Raw genomic sequence first — 13,180 nt, 5'->3', positions numbered from 1 at the left:
AGATTTTATTGAAGAGTCTAGTGAAGTTCTTAAGTGACAGAAGTCCTGAAGATTAATAGAACGTGAACAACTTGCAGTTTGGTGTTTAGGCCAGAGCAGCATCAATGTTCTGGGTTAAATGGGAGCCACTAGGCCTAAACTGCAGGGAGTTGTAGCTACAGGGCATCATTGTGTGGTGAGGGAGAAGAAAGCTGTGAATTGGTGTTCTGGTACAAAACCACTGCTACCTTGATTTAATATTTTGTCCATCCTCAGGAGGGTGTGTGGTGGGGAAATGCTTCACCTTACAGCAATGAGAAGGAGCAGTAACAACTTCCCAGTGTATTCAGCTGTCAGTAGAGAACAGTAATTGCTTTGATTTAACAGGATTACAATTGACATACCAAATTCTTTTATTCTGGACATGATGACAAGTAGCTTCCTCTTGCTTATCTACTTCTTAATTTTTTTTTCTTGCACTAGGGAAACAGTGGAATATTTTAATTTAGGCTAAGAGGTCTGAGGCTTTTTCAGCTTCAGATTTGTCTCACCTAAGGGCCAAATAAGGCAGTTCCTTCATCATAAGCTCCCTGATTGCAGTTACAATTGTAGTAACTGTCCTAAACTCCGTGTCTTGATTGAAATGTTTAGCAAAATTTTTAAATCTGAAATTCATACATGTGTTTATACTGCTCTGTGATTATGCCCTACTGGAATTAATAATTTCACCTTCCAGGAAATTAGAACATGGCACCATTTTTTGTGGCCTCATCATGCTGCAAGCTCTGTGTTGACAGTTCCTTGGCTTCCTTCTACGCTGTATCCTGTCCCAAGGAGCAGGACTAAGTATTTTGTGTGACTGATTTTGGAGACTGGGAACTGTGTTCATGTTTCAGTGCTGACACAGTCAGGTCAAATTTAGCTCCCTGCCTGCAGGAGAGAGAACATTCATAAAACAAGACGCAGATAGATGCTTGAATGGAAATTGATAGGGATACTGCTTAGGAGGCAACAAGAATGTCATGCTGTGTTATATTGGAACAAAATATAGGAAAGAGCTGTACAAAACTGGGACAGTTTGGCAGGGTTTGCATCACGTGCCCTTTTGATGAGCTCTACAGGATCGCAGGAGCAGAGCCAAAACTTCGTCTGGCTGTGGCTGGTGATCAAGAGGGTGCTGAGGATCACTCACTTGATGACTTCTCATACAGAGTTGTGCCTGTCTGGCACCTACAATATACACAGGTGCCTGAATCTTTATAAAGACAGTTTAGACACAGTTGCCATCCCCATGACCAGACAGGCTTCTATTCTTAAACACACTTAGGCTCTAGAAGCATTGCAGAAGGGGTGGTAAACATGACTGTTGCCCTAATTAAGTTATTAATACTACTGCTGTGATAAATAGTGGTATTTTCTTCCTCATTTGAGTCTGGCTGCCTTCAGCTTGTGTTGATGAGGGTTAGTATGCTTTTCACAGTCTTGCTTTCCCATCTACTGTGACCAAAATAGCTGCCACCTTTGGCAACAATGCAACAGTGAGTGTGCCAGATAAAGGCCTCTGCCCTCTCTTTCCTGGCTTCTTTTCCATCTTTCTCACAGAACCTCTTTCCTGCTCTCCCTGACAGTAAGCTTTGTTGCTGCTTCTTCCTTGTCAGTGCACATGCATTTATCATGTCTTGTTTTTATGTTTTGACTAGTACGAATCTGTAGGTCTATTATCAAAAAAACTTTGCTTTCCTTAGTGCAAAGCTTGGGAGATTTTTTAGGCTTGTGAATAAAGCATTTGCTGCTTTTTATCAGTAACAGCCTTCCTGTTTTCTTCCAGGCCTTAAGTGGAACACACCACTTCATCATTTCAACTTACTAAAATGCCATCCCAAAGGTTTTAGTTACTAATCACCATCACATCTTCCAACTCCCCAAACATGTTTCACTTTCATCCTGCAGCTACTTACGTTTTTTGAGGAAATCTTTTCTCTGAATGTCTTTATATTTCAAAGAGATTATCATCAGCTTTTTTAATATAGGGTAAACTTGATTTCTCACAATGTAAGGAATGCTGAATGTGCCAGTAAAGTGACCTCTCTATTAGGAGAAGCAAGCAAGAATTCCTGAAAGGTCTAGCATTGTTTATTTTTGTTACATTCATGTAGATGGTTATTTTGGTAGTCAACAAGGTCTTGATGCACAGCTGAGAATTTTTTCTATTTATTAGCAAACAACTTGTGCATGGCAAATAAAAGTACTGAGCCTGTTCCTCAAACCAAAGCAGTCAGAGCATCTCAGACCTAAAAATGATTGCAAGTGGCAAAGGTTTGATGCTTTAGAGCAATGATTTCAGCATCTCCTTACTGCAGATACAGCCCTAAAGCTGAATTGTCCAGAGAAAACCGATTAGCATCTGAACAATGTCCATGTTGCAATCTTCAGAGGCTGCCTGGTTAGACACAAGTTAGAACTACAAGCTTTGGAGTTTTGAAGAATGTGTTATTTTAACGTAATGACCTTAGGGCAGGCCATCAGAAATGTCCTTATGGTGGTCACCAACAGGTCTCTCCTTCCTGAGCCTTGAATGGATACAAGTAAAGCCTTACAAGATGAGATTGCTGCTATAGTATCAGTCATCTTCTATCTCTTCTTTGTCTGCATTTTCATTTCCTTCTCCATGACCTCCCTGACACTGAGGAAGTAGCAGACACTTAGGGGCTGGCACATCCAGTGCACCATCACAAGCCTCTGTGTTCCTGGCTGCTGCCAGCACTGTGACATAGCTCCTTGTCATCCCTAGAGGGGTGTGAGGAGCCTCAAAGTGGCAGTGGCTGTGCACAGAGGTGGCCACTACAGAATGGCAGAAAGGGACCTGGGGAGCTTTCAAGTGTCCTGCTTGCTTGGGATGCCAAGATGTTGGATGCTGGAGCTTTCTGGTAACTTGTGGTTAGTACCAAATCGCTGGTGAGGAGAGTTATGTGGTGCTTAGGGGTACACAGTGAGGTAAAAATCAGGTACCTCAATAAATATCATGAACTCATGCCAATTGATATAAGGTACTTACAGTGAGCCACCTAACTGAAAACCCTTCTGCCCACCTTATCCTCAAAGGCAGCAAGTCCTCAGAGACTTCTACAATGAAGTGTTCATTTTCCTTTTGATACCTTTGTGGAGGTTCCTGTCTAGAAAATGTTGTGTTCTCTGAATCTGAATCTTGTTAAATATTGAATATAATTTGTGAATTTTCCTAGTAGCTGAACTCTTCTACATTAGAATTGTGGATATATCTTTACAAATCATCTCTAATGAGTTTTACTTTAAGCAGGATGTATATATAGACAAGCTTTCATCTTATTTAATCTCACAGAATGGCCCCTACTGGTTGCAAGATCATTTAAAGCATAATAATCTGTGTTACATCTATATATTGTTACATCTATATACTTTATATGTTTACATATAAAATAGTGATATAGCAATATATTTTTGAATACTAGAAAGCATCAAAAGAAAATCCATAATGACTCCAGGAGCATTAATGGTGCAACTTCAGAGCCTGTCTGGAACCACCTTTTCTAGTTAAACATTTAGTTTAACTGGTTTACAGTTTGTTTGCTTTTTCTCCCCTTCACTTTTTGTATGCCAAGAGAAGTCAGTGATGGAGGAATTTGCTCCCCCTTTCCAAATATTATTTGTTGGAATTAATCTGTAATTAACATCATCTTCTCGGGGGAGGAACAGTTAAACCTTTCTCTCCTGATATTTTATTTCATCTCTTAGCCTGAGAGGAATTGTTGTTTTCTTTTAAAAAAAAGCTAAATATAATCAAGGGCCTCACCTAATTCCCAGGTATCAGTCCCTGTGCTAATCTGTGACCCCAAAGGCAGTGATCAGCCATCTTCATGTGTAAAGGTGTTATCACCTCAAGTGCTGGCAGCAGATGAAGGTTTCCTGCATCTAACTGTAGAAATCAGTCCTAAATCAGTCACACTCAGTCAGTTCCATAAATACCTGAGGAAGGTGATTTGCCTGAAATTCCTCATACTTGTCTGTATGGCCTCAGTGACAGGAGAAGCTGCTCAGCATTTATGTACTTGAAAATGTCAATGGAAGCTTAACATAAAGTAATACTTCAATATTATTTTCTAAAGTCATTCTACAATAGAGATTAATCTTCTACATAGTTCAATTACTTTGGGAGTTAATTTTAAAGATGTTTCTTTGCTCAGTTTAATAGCCTAGAAACACAGTTTGTTTGTCCCATTGGAAAAAAAAAACAACTAGAATTAATTTTCTGGTCATTAACTAAACTGAATGATGTGTAGACATCAGATTTTTTTCTTTTATTATTAATAATAGAATGTAATCTTTGTAGTGAAATTGTAGCTAGACATTGTTTTGTGGATGGAATATGATACCCTGTAAACAGGAGTTCTCTGTATTATTTATGTGCTTTGATTTATGGATCTGTTTGTTTTCTTTCTTTAAAAATATCTACAAGTTCATCTTTATTTCTATGTTAACCATAGAATTAACACTGCAAATAATGCAAACCATTTAGGGAGCCTGTAGTATAAAACACTGAATACTCATGTTTTATACAGTGTATTTGGTAACTGGGAGCCGTATTTACCAGTGAAACTAAAACAGGGGTGGTAGGATGTTACTATTTCCAGCTTCCTAAGGAATTGTATGGTGCAATCATTCTGTACTTTGTGTCCTGGCAATTATTTTCTTTTAACAGCTTTGAGACCCATTAGGGTATCATTTATTTTAACTAGACAATTCAAAAACTTAACTATGCAAATGAAATACAAAAGTAAGCTGCCTTTATTTTATTAATTAAAAAGTTTTGAAACTGTAGCTTTCAGATTTTAGGAGTTACAAAGTTAAGTCTTATGACCTGGTGTATCTGTTCTGTTCACTTGCTGACTGTTACTCCTTTGTTTAAAGCAGATGAAGAAAAGGATTCATCTTTCATTAGAACATTAGGAAAACTTCTTTATTTTGTTTTATCTTCACAAAAATTGTATCAGCAAGCTCTTTAGTGAACTTCCAAAACATGTTGTTCCAGCTTTCAGAGCACAGAGAGATTCGTAGCACGTATGGTCTGGATTCCCTTTGCCACTGCCCCCTGTATGAAGAAGCCATGCACTTAGCAGAAGAAGGCAAAATTTATTCACGGGTGTTAAGGTATTGTTTTGTGTCTATTTAAGTATTTACAGGAAAAGCAAGAATTAAAATTCAATATTCTATCTAGTAATCAATTTTTAGAAGTTACTTGTACTAGGTATTTTTTCTAGCAATTAGATTTAGATGGATATTCTTATGCTGCTTTTTTTTAATGGTCTCTGAAAACTTTTCTATTTTGTATAGGACTGAAATGTTTGAATGTCTAGGAGACAGTGACTTCCTTGCTAAGCTTCATTGTATTCGACAAGCCTTTCAGGTAAACTGTAAGGGGTGATTTATCTGTCTTGTGCATGGCATTGAAACTGCCCGTTAGCCTTTGTGCAAGCATTCTTATAATGTAATCTGTATCTAAATATTTTCTTGTTGCTTTTACATTTTTATCATTCAAAAATGAGATGTATTTGCAGAAGAGTCCAGATTTTATGATTAGCTTTGGAACCTTTGCACCCAAGGCTTATTAGGAGCTTGTTAACTATACTAGAGGTGGTAATTAAAATTGATTGAAATGTTTAAGGTCATTTGGTATAACCTGTGAATTAACCTGTCTATATTTTCTGAATCTTTTTCTAGATAATTCTTTCAGAAACATCAAACAGAATATTTCTTGCTGAAAGTGGAAGAAAAATTTTGTCTGCTTTAATTGTGAAAGCACGAAAGGTAAAAGCCTTTTTTTACCAATGTTTTGTTGTTTATGTAACTTCTGCCTGATTTCGCTGTCCAGGGAAAATCAACCATATCTCTTTTTATATTTGCTTGATACTCATTGCTTTTACTTTACAGAATCCAAAGAAATTTGAAGATGTCTTTGATGAAATGATATATTTTTTGGAACAAACAGATCACTGGGATAATACCGAAATGGAACTTGCTGCTAGAGGAGTGAGTTGCATTTCTGAAAAGTGTTTTTACCCTTACTAATACCATGGGATCTAAAAATAATTTTTTACAGTTAAGAATTGTGGGAAAGGCAACTCTTTATTGTTTATATTGCTGATTTAGAGAAATGGCATTCACCAGTTTAGTACCAGAAACCACACTTTTTTAAAACTTCTCCTTTACTGACAAAGTAGTTTTAATATTCATTAAAAACATTTGCAAATCTGCATGTTAATACAGCATTACAATACGGTGCATGCTGAATTCCACTGCTGAAAGAGAAACTAGGTTACTTAGATCATGTTCTCATTTAATATAGGTGAAGAATCTGAATTTTTATGATGTTGTCCTGGACTTCATATTAATGGATTCATTTGAAGATTTAGAAAATCCACCAATATCTATACAGAATGTAGTAAATAACCGCTGGTTAAATTCCTCTTTTAAAGAAACTGTAAGTATTCATGTGTAATTATCATATTAATTGATCTGTAGTACATTGCAGTGTACTGAGCATGTACCTGAGATCTTCCTCAAAAGAATTTAAGAGATTGTATTATCAGGTTTTTCATAATAGGAATTTAAAAGTTACAAGTTGACCCAAAACAGAGAATGATTGAATGTATTGGAGAAAATGCTTAACCTTGTCCTTCCTTTCTCAGAGGAAGTAGAATTTTAGAAGGGAAGTTTCTGTTGGCCACATCTTAGACATCAGGTCCAGGTTTTGGTTCATAGACCAGAGATTTAGCAATAAGGGACAAAGGTACAAGGAAACAAAAGTAAATTAATACAATACAGGTATTCAGTTGTTAATTACAATTAATGATTTTTCATGTGTGGCTGTTTATTTGCCAGATAGATCTCATCCCTCTTTTAGAGACACAGGCTAGTGCCATGGTCAGCTGGTACAGAGACTACTGTCATTTCATCCATTTTCATCTGTACACTGCAAGATTTCCCTTTATTTTTGTTTTTCAATTGAAATATTCCCTCTAGAGGAAAATAATAAAGATAACATGTATATATTTTTGTAGTTTTATGATAACATTGTTCTTTGCCTGTATTAAACTCTCTTTGCAGTACTGAGGGGAGTCAGATGAGGATAGTCAGAGGCTGGGAGGGGAAGAAGCCCAGTACTGATGTTGGTATATTGTATTTCACAGTCCATATTTGGACAAAGCTCCATAGCTGAATCTGAAGCTATTGCAAGAATGTTTTTGCTAAAGTGAAAAAGTACATTTCAATGTGTTCACATGCCACTTAATATCTAAAATAGTTACTCATGTCTGAGCACACACTTTAATATACAAGACTGGTCCTCACTTAAACCCAGTGAGTGTTGCTAACTGTGGTAGCTGTAAAATCAGTCAAGGATGCCAAATTGCATTTGAATTGAACTAACAAAAATGTTGCAAAGATGGATCTGGAATAGCAAGTATGAACTACATATAAAGTTGTTATTTATATCAGCTGCTGTTTTATGGTTTGAAACTTTGTGTTGTCACAAGATTGAAACTGAAGAAAATACATGTCCCTGAAATACAGAATATAGAAATACAGTATTCTGCAGATGAGTTCTTTTGTGATGGAGAATTATTTGGGACTTGCTTCATTTTCTTATTTTTACAATTAGGCTGTGGCTTCAAGTTGTTGGTCAGTATTGAAGCAAAAAAGACAGCAAATGAAGGTAAGTTGCCCCTCAGATTATATGGAACAAAGGTATTGATCATCTTCTAAGAATTCAAAATTGTTTTTGTAGCTGTGGCATAATAAATGAGTGATCAACCTTTAGTCCTGTAGACTTGTTAATTTAGACAAGAGGTTTGCCAGTTGCAGAAGTTTAGCTCCTTGGACCCTAATACCTATTTTTAGCAAAAAGCCTTAACTGAAAGGTTTTCCCAAACCTAGTTTAGGTGCAGTTGGTGATGGTGTCAGTCACTTCTCTGACTTCCTGCCCCACATGCAGATCTCAGAGTTCTGCACACCAAGGTCATGATTCTTGTATCTCACCTGCTTGTGCTAGGATTCTCAGCCCCACTTCCCTGCATGATCCCACAGCCAAATCCCATCCAGTCCTGCCCCGTTACCTGCCTGAAGCACCAGATTCCTCACCAGCACCAGGAATTCTGCTGCAGCTGCCCCTCAGCCCCTTCTGCATCCTGACCTCTCTGTGCAGGGACTCAGTAGAACTCTCTGCCACAGTTCCTTATCTTTGGGGATTTTATTAGACAAAGGAGGGAAGCGTTAGGCTTTTATGAAGACTTAATGCTGAATAATAGAGCTGTATACTAAATTTACAGTGTAACTTTTGTCTACAATTTTTACATCACTAGGTGCCTGATGGATTTTTTGCACATTTCTATGCTATATGTGAACATATCAGCCCTGTTTTGGCCTGGGGCTTTTTGGGCCCTAAAAATTCGCTGTATGATCTATGCTGCTTCTTCAAGGTTTGCAACTTCTTTTTAATTACCACTTTTATAATTTTTTTTAATCTTTTGGATTAAAATAAATTAAGATTTTATTTATTAGTATATATTTGCATTTTCCTAAGATTAAGGCTAACAGTAAGAAACCATAAGAACTACTTTCATATGAATGTTTTAAGCCTGGAACTGTTTTGTAAAGGCTGTTTTAGCACACTTCTGTCTCAGCACCAAAATAATACATAACTGGATTCTTTTAGGGAACATGTTAAAGAAAGAGCTGTTAGCATTGCATATACTTTTTTTCCCTTTTTGTAACTGCAAACAAGTTCTTTCTTTTTTTCCCCCACTAGGATCAAGTGCTTTTCTTCCTCAAAGACATTTTTGATTTTGAGAAGGTGAGATACTCAACCATGGAGAGCCTGGCCGAGGACCTGACGCAGCTGCTGATGCGGCACACAGAGCTGCTGCTGGCCTACCTGGGGGCAGACTCACTGAGACACGTTGGGGCCTGTGTCAGTGGCCACAGGCCTGTCCTGACCACGGGGCTCCTGGAAGCAAAAGTACAGTAAGCTTCAAATCCCTGGCAATTGGCAGGGAGTGCACACAGATGTGCTCTTTTCCACCCTTTTCTGCTGTGGCTGTTACTCAGCAAGCATCTGGGAATGCATAGTGTTGCTAAGTATGGAAAAGGACTCAGGGAGGTTAAATGTACATCTGTGAACAGAACTGGGGAGTGTGTTACTGTATATACCTAAATTAATTTTGCAGCTCAGCTGTCGCTGTATTTATATTTCATGTATCCCAAAGCTTTTTTCTGTAATATTCGGGTAAAGTTTATTTATGAAATACTGTACTTTTGCACAAATAATGCATAAGTGAAGCTGATGGAGTTGTTTCCTTTAAAAGCTTATAGTACAAAATGTTCATTGCAGAGTCTCCAAAGCATTAGGTGTCTAGATCTAGAAGGTGTTTTGACTGGGGTGTCTGCAGTCTCTGATTCATGTGACACGTGCAATAAAGTAATCACACGCACAGAACTGAACATGTTGCCCCTGCCCCAGAATTCCATTTGTGTGGGTGTAAGCAGCCATTTTGTACTACAGTGTGATGGAGCAGTGCAGGAAATGCAAGCACCATTTGGGCAGGAATGACTGCCAGTATGCAATTTTTACTTTATTTTTATTTAAAATGTCTAAATATCACTAAGGTGTTTTAAAATACTTCTTTATATTTGAAAAGCTAGCTTCACCAATTAATTTAAAACTTCCTTGTTCTAAAACCATTACTACTCAATATGGTGATAAATGAACCAATATTATTCTCAGTTCATATGTAGCATTTCAAAATATATTTTTAATAAGTATGTATTATAAGATTTATTAATAATGAAACAGAATTGAAGGCAGTGTTTTATAATTTAATAATTTGTGTCTTCCTCCCTTCTTTGTGGGAAGTCAGGTGTCTGTTTAAGAGGAGATTTTTGCAGTTGTGGCCATCTCTGTGCAGTGTAAAACTGTGGCTCAGGCCATGGAACCCTGAACTTCAGACAGGAGCACAGCACCTTCAGAAGGTATGAGGCACCTTGCAGCAATGGCTTTTCCTGTTCCAGAGGTGATAAATAATGATGAGCTGTTATCTTTGAATTTCTGTCAACTGAAGCAATGCTTCACAGTTAGTTTAGGCTCTAAAACTGCACTTCCATGCCTTTGCTACACAAAGCCAGCCCACATGAATCTATCCCATGTCAAGAAATACAGAGTAATTCCAAATATTCAGATACTTGAGAAGCATGTTGTTAAAATCTGGGATATCAAAACAAACTCTGACTAGCAACATTTCAAATTTCATGTCAAACACAACCCAAAAGGATGCTATTCAAAATGAGGGCCTGTGTAATTCACAGATTTTACTGAAGCCAGCATTTTGCTCCTTTGTTGTACTCACTTGATAAATACAAAAAGTGATGAAAATGTGTCATATTACTTGTGTGAAATGCCAACTGATTATAGTTTATTTAACAAAAAAGACTATACTCTATATGTAATAAACCAGAAATTCCAAATGCTATTCTTGGCCTATTTCCACTGTTTAACTTGCTGAGCTTGGCACCATCCTCCTTGCTGTATTTTTTTTCTCTGCAATGTGTCTTCAATACAGGCATGTGAAGTTTTTTTCACCCACCTCACTTAAGTTTTGAGAAGATAAATATGTTCAAGCTATGTGTATTTTGGCAGCTTTTTGCAAGTTATGAAAGAAATTATATTTAACAATAAAGGTGTCTTGTTGGGTTCAGAATCGATAGGAATTGCTGAAAATAGAAGGAACAGAGTAAGTGTTCTGCATATTCTACAGCAAATGTATGACCTGTAGGTAACAGAGCAAAGTGTCTGCTATGATTTGTCTGGTCTAATAAAATGATATGAAGAAAATCATACCTTAATATATATCACAAAGAAACAGAAATGCACTTCTCCACAGAATTAAAGTATATTGAAATTTTAATATTATTTACAAAAAGGTCTTGAAGAAATGGAGTTGCAGATGAGATTATGTTTCCAGACACTTGGAAAAAAATTAAACCTGGAAGCTTGGTCTTCTGTCAAAAACAAAAGGATTGTTTTAAACAGAAGAATAAGAAAGGTCTAATCAAACAGCAAACTATTCAGAAAATGGGGTAAACTTCATAATATCTGACTTCAGCATTTGTGTCCCTTTCAAAGAGGAGCACTTCTGTATACTCACAGAGCTCAGAAGTCCACAGAGTTGGACTGGAAATTGAACCAATGTATTTCCCATCCAAAATAAGAAATACAGGGTCTGGTTGTTATAAGATGCCACCAACAAACACTTGATTGAGAAACAGTAAAGAAACCAAAAAAGAAGGGAATAGAGCGAGAGGGAAATGTCCAGGTACAGGTGGGAAGGCTTTTGATCTCCTCTGAGTCTTTTCCAATCTTTTTCTAAAAGCATCTGTCTATTCTGAGTGTGTAACTAGCTCCAGAGAGAGATGCCAGTTTCAGTGGGGGAAAGCTCTCTCCTTGCAGCACAGAACTGCAATCAGCTCTCCTACAGCCTGCCCCTTGAGCTGGACACAACATTTGTTGATAACCGGCCGTGTGGCTAAAGAATTCAGAAGTGCACCATCTCTGCAAACACAAGTGCCAGAGCTGCACCACAGCAGTCATAGCATGATGCAGTTCTACTCTAGTTAATTCATAATCAGACTCAGAATTTAGTTTATAGTGTCTAAATTTAGGTAGTCTTGAATGATACTTTCCATCCTAATAAGAACAAACTAAGTTTAAAAGCCATCCTCTTCTCCCATAACAGTACTCCTAAGATTAGAAATGTTGAATGCATCGGGATTATGAAGAATCAAATATTTATATAATTTGTAATTTAGTTGTAATAATAATTTTACTTTAAATGTGTTCTTAATGATTATTATTCTTCCTTTTTGTAGTGTTTGGTTTCTATCAAAGTAAATGTGTCAAATCAAGTGTCAGAGTATTTGTGACCTTTCTATTGCCTAAATGAACTGCAGCTGTGTATATAAAATAAAATATTTCAGTGAAACAACTGTTGCTCATATAACTGTATCTGAAACTTAAATTTGAACAGTTCTTGAAATCTAATGCAAAATCACTTAATATGGGAGGAATTTTGATACCAGTTAGTCATCCTGAAATTGGAGTTTTCTGCCTGAAATCAACAAAGAATAAAAATTACAAAATTTACCATATAAATTTAAGAAATATTGTATGGGGGCAGCTTTTGGGCTGTCCAGTTTCATTGTATACAGCTGTTGCATTGTAACAGCCAAGCTGTTGTCTCTCTACTTGGTTTTAGGAGACGAATATTTTCAGGCTTATTTCCAAGCCAAACTACCGTACTGAGTTCCAGTTGTGGATTAAGACCTCCTCTATGGAGTAATATAAATAATGGAATAGAGGACATAAAGAGTCCAACCCCTACTCCTGTGGAAGGGCCATGTGTCCGTGCTTGATCTGCCCAGATTTGTTTTGTGTGTTGCATGTTTATGTGTTCATCTGCTGACAGCGGGTGGGTCCCTGGCAGTCGGGAGTCCCGACGCCGCTCCTGTGCTTGAGTACGAGGGTGGCACTGGGGGAAAGTGCCTGCTCTGTCCTTCGAAAGGCAAACGCCTTTCGTGTCTGAGCTGTGATGGCCGTGGTTCAGATCTGCACAGCCTGAGGTCATGTGGTTATTGTCCTAATGCTGATAACCCTTCTGGAAGGTAAGCTCCAGTCCGGCAGACACAATACAAAGGAGATAGGAAGAGGAAAGTTCTGCACTGGAAACCTTGCAGCTGAACATGTAGAAAAAAAGTCATCTTCAAGCAGGAAAAGGAATGTGTTCAGATGTAATAAAATCACGTTTCTGCCGCTGCTTTGTAAAGTTCCCAGCGACAGGCGCTGCTTTGAGCCACCGCGCTCTGCCTCTCGCAGTCTGGCACTAGGGAGATTCCTCCCCGCTCCATCAGCGAACTGTCACATTACTATTATTAGTTGATCGCTCTCCATGTGCCATTAACCGACCCGGCTCTGGACCGCCGAAGGTATAAAGCCCCGCGGGCCGGCAGAGCCGGAGCAGCGAAGCGCTCCCTGCGTGCGGGGCCGGGGCTGCGGTGAGTGGGGCTGACCCGGGGCTGCCGAGCCGCCGCAGCCCCGCCGGTACCGGGCCGGGGAGCTCCG

General features: G+C 38.2%; 2 protein-coding genes across 10 annotated transcripts in view; both read left to right on the top strand.

The window, feature by feature from the left end:
* The window catches only part of MIGA1 (mitoguardin 1), a 33,988-nt gene extending 21,941 nt beyond the window's left edge, over nucleotides 1-12,047 (top strand). The window contains exons 8-16 of one of the 2 annotated variants that reach the window (XM_031058728.1): nucleotides 5,045-5,163; nucleotides 5,347-5,419; nucleotides 5,734-5,820; nucleotides 5,944-6,042; nucleotides 6,359-6,493; nucleotides 7,673-7,726; nucleotides 8,373-8,489; nucleotides 8,819-9,033; nucleotides 9,923-12,047. In XM_031058728.1, coding sequence (XP_030914588.1) covers nucleotides 5,045-5,163; nucleotides 5,347-5,419; nucleotides 5,734-5,820; nucleotides 5,944-6,042; nucleotides 6,359-6,493; nucleotides 7,673-7,726; nucleotides 8,373-8,489; nucleotides 8,819-9,033; nucleotides 9,923-9,938 — 915 coding nt within the window. In that variant the 3' untranslated portion in view covers nucleotides 9,939-12,047. Of the gene's footprint in view, nucleotides 1-5,044; nucleotides 5,164-5,346; nucleotides 5,420-5,733; nucleotides 5,821-5,943; nucleotides 6,043-6,358; nucleotides 6,494-7,672; nucleotides 7,727-8,372; nucleotides 8,490-8,818 lie in introns of both variants that reach the window. The other variant, XM_005423084.3, reaches the window with a different exon arrangement.
* Nucleotides 12,048-12,988: 941 nt separating this feature from the next.
* Nucleotides 12,989-13,180, top strand: part of NEXN (nexilin F-actin binding protein) — a 23,025-nt gene continuing 22,833 nt past the window's right edge. For 5 of the 8 annotated variants that reach the window (XM_005423080.2, XM_031058740.1, XM_005423078.2 and 2 more), the window contains exon 1: nucleotides 12,989-13,044. The gene's annotated coding sequence lies outside the window, so the exon portion shown is untranslated. Of the gene's footprint in view, nucleotides 13,114-13,180 lie in introns of all 8 variants that reach the window. The other 3 variants (XM_031058742.1, XM_031058743.1, XM_031058739.1) reach the window with 3 other exon arrangements.

This window comes from Geospiza fortis, unplaced genomic scaffold, assembly GCF_000277835.1.
Source record: "Geospiza fortis unplaced genomic scaffold, GeoFor_1.0 scaffold333, whole genome shotgun sequence".
NCBI classification, from domain to species: Eukaryota; Metazoa; Chordata; class Aves; order Passeriformes; family Thraupidae; genus Geospiza; species Geospiza fortis.
This window is presented reverse-complemented; position numbering and strand designations above follow the sequence as displayed.